This window comes from Pelophylax lessonae (assembly GCF_965119305.1).
Source record: "Pelophylax lessonae genome assembly, chromosome: 10".
Taxonomy (NCBI): Eukaryota; Metazoa; Chordata; class Amphibia; order Anura; family Ranidae; genus Pelophylax; species Pelophylax lessonae.
In genome coordinates, this window is record NC_138777.1 from 214,230,218 (window position 1) to 214,246,195 (window position 15,978).

Below are 15,978 nucleotides of genomic sequence, written 5' to 3' on the forward strand. Positions count from 1 at the left end.
TTCCACCTTTTATCAAAAAAAGCCAGCTTTGAACCCCAGCCTACTGACTTTGCCTAGGCTGAAATGATGTCAAAAGTCTGCTGCAAGGAGAACAAAGCATTTATTCAGTCTCCTCCACCCCAGTGATCAGACTGCAACATTGTAACTGTGTCAGACATTTGTGAACACGGCCAAGACCTGCACGGGCACCAGGATTTACATAATTGTGTCATCTCTGAGTTGACATCTCAGTCCAGGATGTAGATGATGACTGTCCTTTTGGAAAGCAGATAAAGGCATTGTCAGGGGAGCACTGTGATCTCTATGGGAAAAAATAAATATTTGTGTTTGTTACATTAAGGCTCGGTTCACACTGGGGCGGCACGACTCTGTACTACTTCGGGGGCGACTTGTGCATTCCCATGCACCACGACTTCGGAGCGACTTGCAAGGACTTCACATAATGGAAGTCTATGCAAGTCGCTCCGAGGTCGCCCCGAAGTAGTACAGGACCCTTTTTCTAAGTCGGAGCGACTTGTGTCGCTCCTATTAGAACGGGTCCTGTAGCAGTCAATGGGTCGCGAGGGAGCGCGACTTGTCAGGCTGACAAGTTGCCTGACAAGTCGCGCTGGTGTGAATGGAGTCTTAATTATTACTTACTAATTATGCATGTAAAATGATATACATCGGATGCTAGGGCCACTTTACATTTTGCTTTGGGGTTTTACCTAGGAGCTGTCAGATCAAAACCCTACAACTGAGTTTGGTAAGAATCGACCATGCACTTTATATTGGCATGGTTTATATGATAGCAGTGCATTTGACTCCCAGGACAGATTGAATTAGTTATGAGTTGATAAGTGCCAGGGAAAGTAGACTTTTGAGTCAAGGGGAAGCGTTGAAATCGTTGCTCTGTTTACCACAAGAGAGGAGAACATCCCTGGTTGCATCCCTATGAGGACCACATCTCTGACCATCCAATGTAGCTATGGTGAAATCATCCTATTGTCTAGGACTTTCCACCCCCAGGATTCCCCAACAGCTAATATCACTTTTAGAGCAAGCACATATACCAGTGGAGGATGAAAGCCTGCTTTCTACTGTCTGGCTTCAGAAACGTTTTTCTGAAGCCAGAACTACCCATAAAAAGAGCTACGTAGCCACATCTGCAATTTTATATGTTAATCATTCAAATTACATTTTTGTCTCCTGCCCAAATCCTGTCTGTAACACAAGAGTTTCTGTATTTGTGTCAGCATACACTGACTAGCCATTCCACACTAGATAATGTGAGCCAAAAGTTGACCTACCAGAATGGAACTCTGGTAACAGAATAGTGCCTTCCCATTTCTGTCTCAGTGAAAGTCTAACAGTCAGGTCTGACTGGCTGAAAACAATGCCCTTATTGTTACTGAGAGGTGGGAGTGAGGTGATAGATTCAGATCTTCAACTTGCAGACCGGAATCATTGGTTTGGTCTAATGACTTGGATTCACCAGCTTTCCACAAAACAAGGGACCTCCCAAAAGATAGGAGTCCTCTGAATTCAGAAATCCACATATAAATTAGCCAAGAAAGAGAGGCAAATAATTATCTCAAGAGTCCTTTATTACAATTAAAGGTAACATAAGGAAAGCAAAAGGTGGCCATTTTGCTTCAGGGTCCAAAAAATTCCCTTCATCAAGGTTTAAGACTATGTAGCAAAAAGTAGCTATCAGACTCAAAATAAGCTCCAGGAAAACAAAATCATGGACAGGAGCAATTTATGGGGGATTAAGCCTGTATCAGTGGCCAAGGAATGTGTCCCATTACTTGGCCACTGCTGCAGACAAAATCACCTATGCCAAACGCATTGGCTGCCTTTCTGATACCTGTGATTTAAATAAGGAACTTTGGACTCATGGGACAATCATTTTTTGCACTTTTTTTACTCATTTATATTTGGATCTTTCTGTCAATGAGATTTATCTCAGCAGTTGTTGATCTGCACAGATTGAATATCTGTGCGTATAATATAGTTATGGAAAAATGGTACAGGGAGTGTTTCATAAAAGTGAAAAAAAAAGATTGCAAGAAAACTTATGTTTAGGTAGGTATAACAACAATAAAAAAAAGGATGGGTTCACTATAAAATATATTAAAATTTTTAATTTATTGGGCCTTATGCACACTGGGTGGCTGTTAAATCCCCTCTAAACGCCAGAACTCCTGGCAGGAAAATGCTGTTAAAAGCAATATTCTAAAAGCAACGTATTGCACACGTGTTTAGGCGCGTCTACTGTTTGATCGGTAATGCTTCCTATTAGCCAGAATATTAATTTATTCTAGACACTAGAATGCATTATTGTTCAAAGGCTAGAAGCATCTAGTGTTTTGCACGTTTAGATGTACTTAGACTTATTTAAGCGTGTTCAACATTTTATCTACTCTTCAGCTCCTTTCCTGAAAGTGTCTTTGGTGGGCTTTTTTTTCTGCCTGTAAACCCTCTCTTATATGCCTGTAAATGCCTATGTGTGCATGGACACATAGGCTTACATAGAGGTTTTTTTTACAGGCTGAAAAAAAAATGCTCAACACCAGTATAGGTGGCGTTTGTAAGCTCTACTGTATGTGCACGAGCCTTAGACTGGAGTTACAGACCACACTTTGCTGAGGTTCCCTGGTGCAAAAGTATAACCTCATGTGTTTCCAAATGTATTCAACAAAAATCTGTTTTTCATTTATGAAACAATTTAGACTTTAACTTTATGCTGAGTGAATTTTTTTTACCATATTGTTCTACACAGACTCCCCTGCCCATGTGCATCTTAATTTTTTTCCTAGGTATAAATTGACCTGAGGGGATGCCCCTTTTGCCCTTACTTTAAGTTCCTCTTTGAAGTATACCTCCACCAGATACAAGAGACTTACATTCTGGAGGTAAACCCAATATTTTTAATGGTGCAACCGGTCGCTGTCTAGAAACTAGTGACATGACCATCATAGTTAGACATATTGGGTTTGTAGTTCTTGCCTATACCACCATTTAAGCTAACCATACATGCCAACTTTATCAATTTCATCTTCGAGCCATTGGCAATCACAAATAAGATTGCAAGTAATCGCCAAAACACTGCCAGGAGTTTGATTCAACACCAGAATTTGGTTAATTGTGAAGTCGAAACTGGCCAATAACTGGCCAATTTTTTGAAAGATTGGGTTGAAATGGAAAAAACTTCCACTAAGTTCCTTTGAGGGAATTTTAGACCCCATCTCTATGTGGTCGATCAAAACCACCATTTTATGTTAATGATTAATTTGTGATTTCACTGAAATATAAGATCGAATGGTTGATCACTTGTTCAAATTTACACGTGTATGACCAGCTTAAAATGAATGTATCTTGGCGTCAACCATCTAGCGACGGAGGCTATTCTCTGATTCTCATCCACACACCAATACAATGGTAGAGGACTGGAGTCCCTATCAGGGAGGCTGAATAGTTTCAGGTTCCTTATCTCAGAAAACTAAAGTTTTTACAGAAAAGCTGTCACCTTTAAAATTACCCTGTCAGGGGGAATTAAAGTTTAGGTATGGCAATTTTTGCATAGTTAAAGCAGAGTTCCACCCATTTTTTTGCAAGTTGCTTTCATTCACAGGCCCACCCACAGTACAGCCCTAAATGGATATTATTATTTTTTTTTTATTATGACTGAATACCTACATTTTATATGTGTTGGCAGCACTTCTTGTCCCGGCCACCTAGGCGAAGGCGATGGTCATCAGGTGACTCCCTTGGACTCCTGTCAAATCGGCGTCATCTATCCCAGGAGTCCAAGGGAATTGCCTGATTCTCTTTTGATTGACTGTTTGCCACAACAGCAGGGTGGGAACTTCTGCAGCTGCCGCCATTTCTTTGGCAACCTGCAAACGACAAATTTTGCCACGCAGTGTCATTACTGCACAGGTGCAAGATCTAGAGGTGCATGCTGGGTAGCTAGCTGCACCCAATCCTGAAAATAGACACAAGCGGGCTTCAGATGCCCAGAACCGCGATGGCCCCTGCCTGCTTCCAAGATCAGTACATTCTTTACAGATTAAAAAAAACACAATTACTGTACAGTTGGGACAGTATCCAAATAGTAATGTACAATCGGTGCCAATTTTCGGGGTGCTTTTGGAATAAATTGGATTATGGTGACTGAAGCTCCACTTTAAACCGGTCAAGCTTGGAACAGTGTACAGTGATTGCTGATGGCTTCTGAGTCCTGTGTTGAGCGGCTTCCTGTCGCTTGGTGAACACAGGAGATCACATGCTCAGCATGGGCAAGAAGACTTTGCATATTCTCAATGAGTGCAAAGTGTTGTTTGATTGAACAAAGTGGAGATCACAACGACCCCACCCCACCTTAATCAATCAGAGAATGCTTTGCATTCCCTGAATGCCACCTGTGTCCAATAAGCAACCTCCTATGTTCATTATACAGCAGGGCAGCCACGTAGCTTGGGACACCAGATGCTAGTGGAGATTACTGTGTAGTGGTGCCAACTACAGTGATTTCCAGCTTCCACAGTGATCCCACATGTATGGCACATACTTACATTGGGCCAAGCTTTATCAATGTTAATATGCAAAATATGCACTGCTGAACTTTAGCTTTAAATATATTTTGACATGCTAAGTCTTGTAGTGTCATGACCAGGACTTTTTTCTCAGAGAATAGGTGCAGGAACTCCGCCTTTCTAAGTCAATTATTGTCTCCGCCTCCTACCCATCTCCGAGCGTTGTTTTTACCTCTCAGTACTGCCTTTTTAGAGAATACAGAGCCAAGTATCATTTTGTGGTGCTAAGTAAGTTGTATGGAATTTGTAAATGATAACAAGTAAAGCAGTAAAATAGATCCTCCCCAGCAACCATAGATCCCCCCAGCAACAATGGACCACTGTAAAAAAATACCACCCCAGCAACAATAGACCTTGAGCAGCAACAACATATCTCTCAGCAGCCAACATCAATAGCCCCTGCTTCAACAGCAGATCCCTTCCAGCAACAGTTGACACCCCCCCCAGCAACATAAGCCCCCCCCCCTGAAAACCAACAACAAAAGACCTCCCCAGCAATAATGGACCACCGTGCAAAAATAGATCCTCTCCAGAAAAAATAGATGCCCCAGCAGCCAGCATCAATAGACCCTCCAGCACACCCCAGCACCCCTTGTCATTACCAACAGTACATTCGGTGCCGGAACTGTGTTCCCCCCGCAATCCCGCTGAAAAAAGCCCTGGTAATGACACATGGCAGGAGGCACAGACATACGACACTCCCATAAGTATTGGATGCCAAAGTCGCTGATAAAGGCTGCAGCATTAGTAGTTTACCCCAGAGAGGTGAGTATACTACTTCTCATGCAGGGACCTGTATTTTCATGTTTAACTTCTCAAAAGGGACGCTTGAAGTGTGGAAGCTGCTTCAGAGACAAATATTGTCGGCTTGAGTGATTTCCTTGAACTGAATCCCTTTGTCATTAAAATACAGCGTTACAGAATGCATCAAAATACTAAAACAACCAAAACAGTTACAGTATGGATAGTCTAGTTGACAACATTTTAGTGCCCCTCAGTCCAGTACTGTATGTCACAGTTACCTAACCAAAAAGCAAATCCTTTTTTTTTTTGAATCAGCTTTTCATTAGGCCAAATATATGATTAGTCAGGTAATTGCAAGGATCAGTTGACTGGATGCATTAAATAGAGGAAAAATGTGTCTTATTTTACGTGTCTATAATATCATTAATTGGACTGGATCCCCCTTGGATATTTTGTTCCTCTGGTTCCCGTTGGCAGCGAGACTCCAATCTGGAAAACACAATTCCACTTTGCGGGACTTTTCGTCTTTACAGCACAGCTGTCGTGTTGAGTACCAAGTCCCCCTTTTTTTTTTTTTCAAGGACCGAGTGTCTGTCCACTTTGTAAAGTCGTCTTTATAAAATATCACAAACTGGCAACAAAAAGTCATATTGAGTCTGTTAATACTGTTAAGCAGGTCCCGAAGTTTTTCACATCGTGGACTTTAGAACACTTCATTGGCCATAAAATTACACCATTAGGAATCAGTCCAGAGGCTCCTGTTTTATCCTCATTGTGTTTGGCTGCACTCGCCTGTCCTCCCGGCACAATACGTATTCGCTAAACTGTGAGGAGTCAACTCCGCCACCGCATGAGGCAGCCACGTGGAATCCCTTTTGAAACAGTCTTTCGAGCACCTACAGGATAAAAAAGAGAATTAAACCCTTGAAGAAACAATATGAGAAATATAGACACGGAACAGAACCAAACACATAAAATATATATATATATAAAAAAAAAAAGTACCAGTCTCCATGGGGATCCTACAGGTATGGCACAAACAATCTGGACCAATGTAGCTATGAAAAAGATGCCAAACCTAAGCTTCAGCTTTAGAACAATTTGAAATAATAGCATCAATTACTAAAACCCAAATCCCATCTTAAAGTGGAACTGAAGATAAAAAATTAAAAAAAGTGAACAGGCAGATTGTTTATTGTCGAAGGGACATATTGGGGTTGATTTACTAAAGGCAAATAGACTGTGCACTTTCCATGTGCAGTTTCACTCTGCAAGTTCATGTGCTTCAGCACTTAGTAAATGAGGTAAAGCTTCACTTTGCAAAGAATACCTAATCACATGCAAGGAAAATAAAAAAAACTGCATTTTTTTCTTGCACATGATTGGATGATGGAAGTCGGCTGAGCTTCCCCACATTTACTAATGTCCGGAGCAACTGCACTTGTAGGGTGCAACTGCACTTGCAAAGTACAGCATCTAATGGCCTTTAATAAATCAACCTCACAATGGGGTTGATTTTCTAAAACTGGAGAATGCTAAATCTGGTGCAGCTGTGCATGGTAGCCAATCAAATTCCAACTGTAGCTTGTTCAAGTAAGTTTGACAAAAAAACCTGGAAGCTGATTGGTTTTTATGCAGAGTTGCACCAGATTTTGCACTCTTTAGTTTTAGTAAATCAACCCCAATGTCTTTTCTTCAATAAAATGAATGCCTGCTAACAATCCCCTGTAGAATGTACACTGAACTGTGCAGGTGCAGCTTAGTTTACATTCCGGCATACTACCTGTGTGCCCGTATGATTTCACTCCTGTGCAAATGGCTGGAGACCGGAATCCAGAAAAGATGGGGAGAAGATGCCAGCGCCTACGGGCATCCAAATGTTGGAACTAAGGTAAGTATTTTTACCTTTAGTTCTGCTTCAAACAACTTGATAACTGAACGATGAGATTTCCACTTAATATAGTTTATTATTTTTCATGCTATCAATCATTCTTGATTCCACCTCTTCATATTGATACCAGCGAGAAGAAATGTAAGTTCAGAGATCAGCAGAGCAGGGTGCACCCCTGGCCGAGAGGTATTATACTACAGGATCACCTTTCTAAAATTTCCTGCTATCACCACATTTATTGAAATGTTTACATACCAGAATCTGACCTGGTATCACCCCCCTGCAGTCCCTGAACAGCAGAGATCAGACTGGGAGAGGAAAAAGCAGCACAAGGAGCAAACCAGTTGTGCAGCATTGCCCATATGCTAACAAGGAACAGGTTGATAGTAGGAAATGTCCGTCTTCTACTTCTACTGTCCAATCACATGCTGGGGGAGGGACAAGACCTGTAAGTGCTACTGAACTGCAGAAGAGAAAATAAGGTCTTCTACCCTGCCAGTCAAGGCTGTGCAGCAGAGCTTTGTAAATTTTAGGAGTGGATGGATAGACATACAGATATTTTGAGGTAAAACAAATCTATATATTTCAACTGTGAAATGAGCCGTATGACTGGAGTTCAGCTATAGTTGCCGATCTTTCTAATTTTACTTTCCTCTGTCTATGTGACCCCAGCTTCTTCTTCATCCCAGGTAGGGCCCTTTGTATACACAGCAAAATGGCTGCTGTATTGCTTGCTGAATCATTCTTTTAGGACCGTCTGTCTATATTGTGTTATCACTCTATCCCTTCCTTGTCCTAAACCTTTCATGGTACTGTATTTATTTTAAAGGAGAAAAAAAATAATTAAAAAAAAAAAACATATGATACAAAGACACCACATTTTGTGGGGGTGGGTCACTTTAGACTTTTTCCTCCAGGCAGCAAAAAGTCAAGGAAATGCTGCGTTTTTATCCGCCATTCTCAGCTTGTCAATGAGCAACACACTTGTTAATAGACTGAGGGCAAGTTTTACAGAAACTCTTCTTTTCAGAGAAAAAAGTACAGATCAATTTTTTTCCCTTTAAAGTCCATACCGCAGGCACCATCATTTAATTATGAGCCAGACATAAATTATGCATTTATACATTGTTGCATTCTCTGAAGTGGCGGAACATTGAAAAAATCTTCCCGGGTAGGTGTTTGTGAGGGTGTAGATGCAGGGTCTGTAGACATTATTAACACACAGGGAGAGGGAGAAAATGGCATTCTATCCAATGATCAATCTAGTTATTGAGCTATCTATTCATTTATCTCAGATTTGTCTGTCTGTCTGTCTGTCTGTCTATCCGTCTATCTATCTGTCTATCTATCCAAATTTTTGAGAACTGAATAATAATGATCATCCAGAAATTCTAATGCATTTAGGTCTATCAGGTCTCCACAGAAACAAAAAGGTCATTCTATCGACCAATCGATCTATTGAGCTTTCTCAGATCTATCTATTATATGTATATACAGTATCTGTCTCATATCGATCTATCTGTCGGTCTATCTGTCTGTCTATCTATCATTATATAAAATCAGACCTGTATCCTTATTCGTGAGAATTTTCTTTGCATTTTGGCCTATCAGGTCTCCCCATACTTTTGGCCATAAATGTATATAATGCAGGGAAAGTAATTGTAATCTTAGCAGACCATGTGAATATGTTGGAGCTCGGAACTGTCTGGTCATTTTTTCAGGTAGCAAAAGCATTCGGATTTTCATGAATTTTTAGGAACTTGCATATAAAGGTTGCTTTGAAAATAAGTCGTATTCTATATCACTAGAAAGACTGCCTTTAGGATGGACATTAGAGAGATGAGGACCCCTTAATGGTTTTGCTACGGGGTCTTGTCATACATAGCTCCAACCATGATATGTCACAATATCTATCTATTCATGTTCCACAATATAATCCAATCTAATTTATCTATCTATCTAAAAAAACAAACAAAAAAAAAAAAAAAAACCTATAAAGTGTCTTCTATATTATGAATATTTCAGGGATGCTTTATTAGGTTCCTAAGCTTATCACACATAATATTGGCATGACACATAAATACATTTGGGTTAAAGTCAGTAAGTTTACCAGTCTACATGAATAATTCCTGACATGTCACAATATCAATCTTATCTTTTATATCTATCTACAGTGCTGGATTCATAAGGGGACAAAAGGGGCAACTGCTTTGGCCCCCTGACAGGGGGACTCCCACACTATACAAAAATAATATAAAACAATATAAAAAAATATATAAAAGAATAACTTAGGAACTTGCATATAAAGATTGCTTTTAAAATAAGTCGTATTCTATAAATAATATAAAAATAACCTAAAAAATTTGGTGAAAGAATAAAAAATAAATAACAATAAAATAGTATAAAGTATATAATAATACAAATGTACTTTCTTTTATTAAATGTATTTTGGGAAGTAAGATTTTGGCGGCCATCATCCGTAAAAGTTTTTCCCCTGGACTGTTATATTGCATTGTTTTTAAAAACAACATTTTGGCAGCTCAAGTGAACCACACATAGAGTGCTATGACTTCATTTGTGTTTGCATGAATGACCCCAGAATTACATTGTGTCATGCATTTTAAAAATGCGTGACTGTCATTGCAAATGTAAACATGAAGTGCCCGGGACCCCCAGGGTTTCTATCTATCTATCTATCTATCTATCTATCTATCTATCTATCTATCTATCTATCTATCTATCTATCTATCTATCTATCTGTCTATCTGTCTATCTGTCTATCTATCTATCTATCTATCTATCTATCTATCTATCTATCTATCTATCTATCTATCTATCTATCTATCTATCTATCTATCTATCTATCTATCTATCCTTTTCTACTGCTTTATCATAATGATTTTTTCATCCATATTATAGGCATACTAGTTTATATGAAGTCTTATTCAAAATCTGTGCAAATGCAGTATTACCTTGTCTATGTTTTGTACATTAATAACTATGTAACACTAATTTAGTGAATGTTCATCTTGTAAAGACCGTCATCTCCTATAGTAACTTTTGTGTTTAATTACCTCGAATGACTGACTAATAATAAGTAGTTTGAGTTAATTAAAATAATAAAGTTAGTAGGTTATGATAACCATAAATATTTCTTATTATTATGTTACAAGTAATCACATGCAGGTATTATTTACTCTGTGAGAGGATGGAATCACATAATTAAAGCGGAGTTCCACCCAAAAGTGGAACTTCCGCTGTAAGTGCTCCTGACCCCCTGACATGCCACATTTGGCATGTCATTTTTTTTTTTGGGGGGGGGGGGGGGAGCAGTACCTTGATTTGACAGGTACCTGCTCCGACTTCTGCTCAGGCCGCCTAGGTGGCTTGAGCGCACGTTCTCCTCTCCCCCCTCCCTCCCTGCAATCTTCTGGGACATGTCACAGGTCCCAGAAGATTGCCCGTCCTCTGAGGACACAAAGCTGTCACAACCGGGTGCCCACACTAGAGATGCCGGCGCCGCGGGGAGAAGAGGGAGAGATTCGAGGCTCCCGCCAGCCGCATCGCTGGACCTTAGGACAGGTGAGTGTGTGTTTATTAAAAGTCAGCAGCTACACTTTTTGTAGCTGCTGACTTTTAATATACACCAAAACGGGTGGAACTCCACTTAAACAAGTCTTGCCGTGATGAAAAACTAGAATATTTACCCCTGGCAAGCAACTATGGGGTGAATTTACAAAAGGCTAATAGACTGTGCACTCTTTAAGTGCAGTTGCTCCAGAGCTTAGCAAAATTTGCAAAGAATACCCAATCACATGCAAGTAAAATAAAATTAAAAAAAAAAACAGCAAAATATGTGCTTGCACATAATTGGACGATGGAAGTCAGCAGTGCTCCCCCTCCCCCATTTACCAATCTCTGGAGCAACTGCACATGCAAAGTGCACAGTCTGTTTGCCTTTAGTAAATCCACCTCTATGTCAGTTTCCTGCATTTTGGTCCATAAAAGGAAAATTCTCGTTGGTTGTTTTGGCCTCTGTTCCTTGTTATTTGACTGATGGAATAAAGAAAAAGCTGCGGACAAGGTGGGAATAAAGGCTAAAGCTGGCCACAGAGTGTTGAATGAAAAAAAAAAAAAAATTGACCCAATTCCCTTTTCTACAAACTCGAGGTGGATGTTAGAATCCTCCCTGCTGGTCTTTGTATTCTGACAGCTGGAAGACTCCCCCACTGTCAGAATACACAGATCAGCCCTGCAGTTTGTTGCCTGTGATGCCGATCAAGCTGAATGCTGAAAAACTACAGAGATCGGTAGATTGACTTGTGTTCAACCACAGTGGCCACACATTGATTGAAATTCCGCCGGTCCCTGCTGAACTCGATACATTTTGATCCATGTATGGCCAGCTTAAAGATAACACTGTGATCCTGACTATCCTGCACCTCTAAAAAGAACCACTCATTCCCAGGTTTATCCAAAAATCTGAACATTCAGTCTTCAAATATTATAATTTTGTGGACTTAGTTTTGTAAAATTTATAAAGAAAGAGACCAGCCAAAGCTCAGCAGGAGCTGCTAACTGGCTGCCTCTGCCTGAACAAAACTCCCTCAAGCCCCTTTGGCAGAGATCACCTGGGATACTGCTCCACCTAGGCATGATTATGAATTTAAGGAAGCCTGATTTTGGCATTGATCCACTTTCACTGGCCATTGTACAAAACTAGAAATAATATGATATCAGAACAAAGGCACTCTTGCATCCAGCACTGTGCAAACTCAACCTAAATGTATACGCTATAGGGCCAAAAGCATGTGGCTGCCCCTCCAAATGATTGAGGTATTTAAAGTGAAGGGCACAGTTAGAGCTACAGCACACAAAGACATTGTAGACAATTCTGCTTTTCCAACCTTGTGATAACAATTTGGACAAGACCCTTTTCTGTTCCACCTTGACTGTACACCAAACCAGCTCCATAAAGACACGATGTGACCAGTTTGGTGTAAAAGAACTGGAGTATCCTGAAAAAAACTCTGACCTTAACCCTAATGAACACCTTTGGGAAGACCTGGAATCCCAATTGTGAGCCAGGTCTTCTCCTCCAACATTAGTACCTGACCTCACAAATTTTCTTTGGCTGAATGGGTAAAAATTCCCACAGACACTCCAAAATGTAGTGGAAAGACTTTGCAGAAGAGTAGAGGATGCTATAGCTGCAAAAGAGGGGCCAACTCCATTTTAATGGCCATGGTTGTGGAGAAGGATGTCCATCAAACTTATATACACTATATTGGTAAAAGTATTGGTACGCCTGCCTTTACACACACATGAACTTTAATGGCATCCCAGTCTTAGTCTGTAGGGTTCAATATTGAGTTGGCCCACCCTTTGCAGCTTTAACAGCTTCAACTCTTCTGGGAAGGCTGTCTACAAGGTTTAGGAGTGTGTCTATGGGAATGTTTGACCATTCTTCCAGAAGCGCATTTGTTATGTCAGGCAGTGATGTTGGACAAGAAGGCCTGGCTCGCAGTCTCTGCTCTAATTCATCTCAAAGGTGTTCTATTGGGTTGGGGTCAGGATTCTGTGCAGGCCAGTCAATTTCCTCCACCCCAAACTCGCTCATCCATGTCTTTATGGACCTTGCTTTGTACACGGGTTCGCAGTCATGTTGGAAATGGGAAGGGGCCATCCCCAAACTGTTCCTACAAAGTTATGAGCATGAAATTGTCCAAAATGTCTTGTTATGCTGATGCCTTAAGAGTTCCCTTCACTTGAACTAAGGGACCAAGCCCAACCCCTGAAAAACAACCCAACACCATAATCCCCCCTCAAAACAAATGATTTGGACCAGTGCTCAAAGCAAGGTCCATAAAGACATGGATGAGGGAGTTTGGGGTGGAGGAACTTGACTGTCGGTTCTTTTTCACCTGATCACTGCCATTCACTATAGCCACCAGCAGTGATCAATGTATTCTATGGGGAAGGTGCCCTACACTCCCCACTGCCAGAACACAATAACACTGCAGGAGGGACTCCCCTCCATCTACACTGACTGCATGCTTTGGCATGAATTCATTTCATTGGATAGAATAGTAATTTTTTTCTAGCTAGTGAAATTAATTAATGCCTAATCATTAAACGGTTCCAGTGTTAAACTCATTTACACGCATTTACAAGCATCAATCTTTTTCTGCCAAAACTCTGATGCTCCTGGATGCACTGGCAGTGTTATATTTTTCTGCCTCTAAAAGCCCCTGCCATTCAATGCTGCCAAAAGCCTAGTGTGAATGGACACATAGGTTAACATGCAGGGGTATTTAGAGGCAAGAAAAAAAAAAAAAAAAAACGCCAGATGCCTTTAGAAGCAGCTGCAAGAACGTCCAGTGTGCATGAGGCCTTAGTGTTATAGCAGCTTGATCACTGATCATTGTACTCTGTTAAACATAACAAACAGGAAGAACATAGGAATACCTGAACGGAGTTTAATCGGCAATAACCATTTAGTGGAAATCTGATGACATGGGTAGGGTCCTGGTTCCATCCAGCATTTACAGAGTTGCACATGACATCGCCGGTCTCTGGAAAGATCTCCTCTATTAAAGCCTTTTCCCCACTCAGTGCAATCCTCTCGCCAAGGTCTGGAGTCACCCGCACCACGAGACAGTCACAAGGCTGAAAGTGTTTCCGGTGCTCCTTGTCCTGTTTCCATCGCTCAAGTTCCTTCACCATTGGGTGCAGCTGGTAGTATTTGGCTTCTTCATACAACAGGTTAAATTCCTAAAAGTGCAGGAAACACATATAGAGTAAAAACAACTTCACAAATTCACAAATTCCAAACAGCTGAATTATGGAGGCTTTCAGGCACTTTCAAAGATAGGTTCCAACTTGCGGAATTTAGAATGGACAATCTCATGATCTACATGATTGGTCAATCAGTCTACTGCTTCTAATAAATTAACCATAATCAGTCTACTTCTTCTAATAAATTAACCACAATTTGGAGGTGATTTAAAGTGTATTTAAGCCCAAAAACAAAAACGTAATATTTCAGATTGAGATTCCTTAGATGTGATGGTTGCATTCATTTTCTTTTTTGAGGCTTTTTCCCCTTTATTTTTACCTGGTATTTTACTGAGAATAACACACTGTGGCTAAGCTCACTCAAAACAAAATGGTAACTGCCCCAATTTATAACTAGCTTTGAACGTAACATATACACGTGCTTTGCACAGAGCAAACAAAACTTCATTGTTTCCAAGCACGTTATTACCTATTCAAAAAAACAAACAAAAACAAAACAAATTACATTGTATTTAACGCAAATTGTTGAACAGAGTTTTTTTTAGTTGCACAACCTTTTTTAGATATGTATAGAAGCTAGGTAAATAGATACCCAAAATATCAAGCTTAAAAACTGCATGTGCCGTGAACAACCTTCGGTACCCCAAATTTTCCATAGCCAATACTTCAAAATCTCTTAAAATGTATGTTAAAAAAGCTCTTACAAGTCATCAGGTTAGAGTTAACCATGAATAATGGCCCTAGAATTATTACTCTCACCCATGCGTGATATCTAACATGTGCAGTGCAATCAAGATTTACTTACATACCCCCCTTTACAATACTTACCCCCAAATGTGTGTGCTTGTACATTAGAGTAAGCAAGTTAAATTTTTTGGGCGGGGTGGTTTTAAGTACTTTGGTGTACTTTTTTCTTTGCACTTTTTTAGCTAAAACGGACTCTAGAATTTTTGATCCTGTCTTTGAGAAAGAATAATAGGAAAAAATATGCATCCTTTTTTCGCAGGCGTGCTACAGTGCCATTCATTCTTAACGGCACCCAAACGCACCTTACCAAAGTGAGAGAAATTGTGCGCCAAAATGTGTTGTAACAAAGTACTATGCCTTTTGGCACAGCAAAATTCAAAAAAGAAATGCTCACTTTTTTTGTGCGATTGTTGGGAAGCCCATTAAAATGAAAGAGGTGCCCTAAACATGCAAGAAGGCAGGCACGCTGTTGCACCTGCATACGTGGGAATGAAGCCTTATGCCCCGTACACACGCGTCGACAGTTGGCCGTGAATTTTCGGCCAACGTCCGATCGGCCGTTTTTCGGCTTGTTAGTATGATGCTTCCGACAACCGACTCCGACTTTTCGGCCGAAAGAAATCTGGTGTGCAGGCTATAAAATGTTTGTTGGCCGTCACCACAACGGCCGATTTTCCGTCAGTCAGTACAGATTTCGGCAGACAAAAATCTGATGAGCAAGACTGGGCATGCTCAGAGATGAAAAAACACACGGAAAGTAAACCATCACATGACATCACTTCTGAAGTAGATTTTTGTTGGCCGAGAAAGTGTGCAGTCTAGAGCACATTTCAACCAACACAACAACACTGGACAAAAGTCGGTCGACCAGTCGGCCGATAATCGTTGCGTGTGTACGAGGCATTAGGGTGGTCAGGGATGGTTTGTTTTAAAGGCTTAAGGGCCATACACACTATAAGATTTTCTGAAGACTTTTTCCTTCAGATTTACCTTTTCTATGTAGTGCAAGGGCCTGCCAGATTGCATACAAATTGAAAGTGTTTAGGTTTGACCTCATATTATCTGGTTTTGGTAAATCTAAAGGAAAAAGTCTTCAGAAAATCTTATAGTGTGTATGGCCCATTAGTCCTCCTTTTGCATGCATTTTTTGCAAAAGTAGTAAATGCAGCAATACTGATCTCATGACCAATTTTCATTTACCATGAAGCCTGCAGAGTA

The 15,978-nt window shown here is 40.5% G+C and overlaps 1 protein-coding gene across 3 annotated transcripts in view; it reads right to left on the minus strand.

Annotated features, from left to right (window-relative positions):
* Positions 1 to 5,264: 5,264 nt before the first annotated feature.
* The window catches only part of KCTD15 (potassium channel tetramerization domain containing 15), a 72,402-nt gene continuing 61,688 nt past the window's right edge, over positions 5,265 to 15,978 (minus strand). For all 3 annotated transcript variants that reach the window (XM_082270851.1, XM_082270850.1, XM_082270849.1), the window contains 2 exons: positions 13,684 to 13,989; positions 5,265 to 6,220 (listed from right to left, as the gene is read on the minus strand). In XM_082270851.1, coding sequence (XP_082126977.1) covers positions 6,068 to 6,220; positions 13,684 to 13,989 — 459 coding nt within the window. In that variant the 3' untranslated portion in view covers positions 5,265 to 6,067. The remainder of the gene's footprint in view (positions 6,221 to 13,683; positions 13,990 to 15,978) is intronic.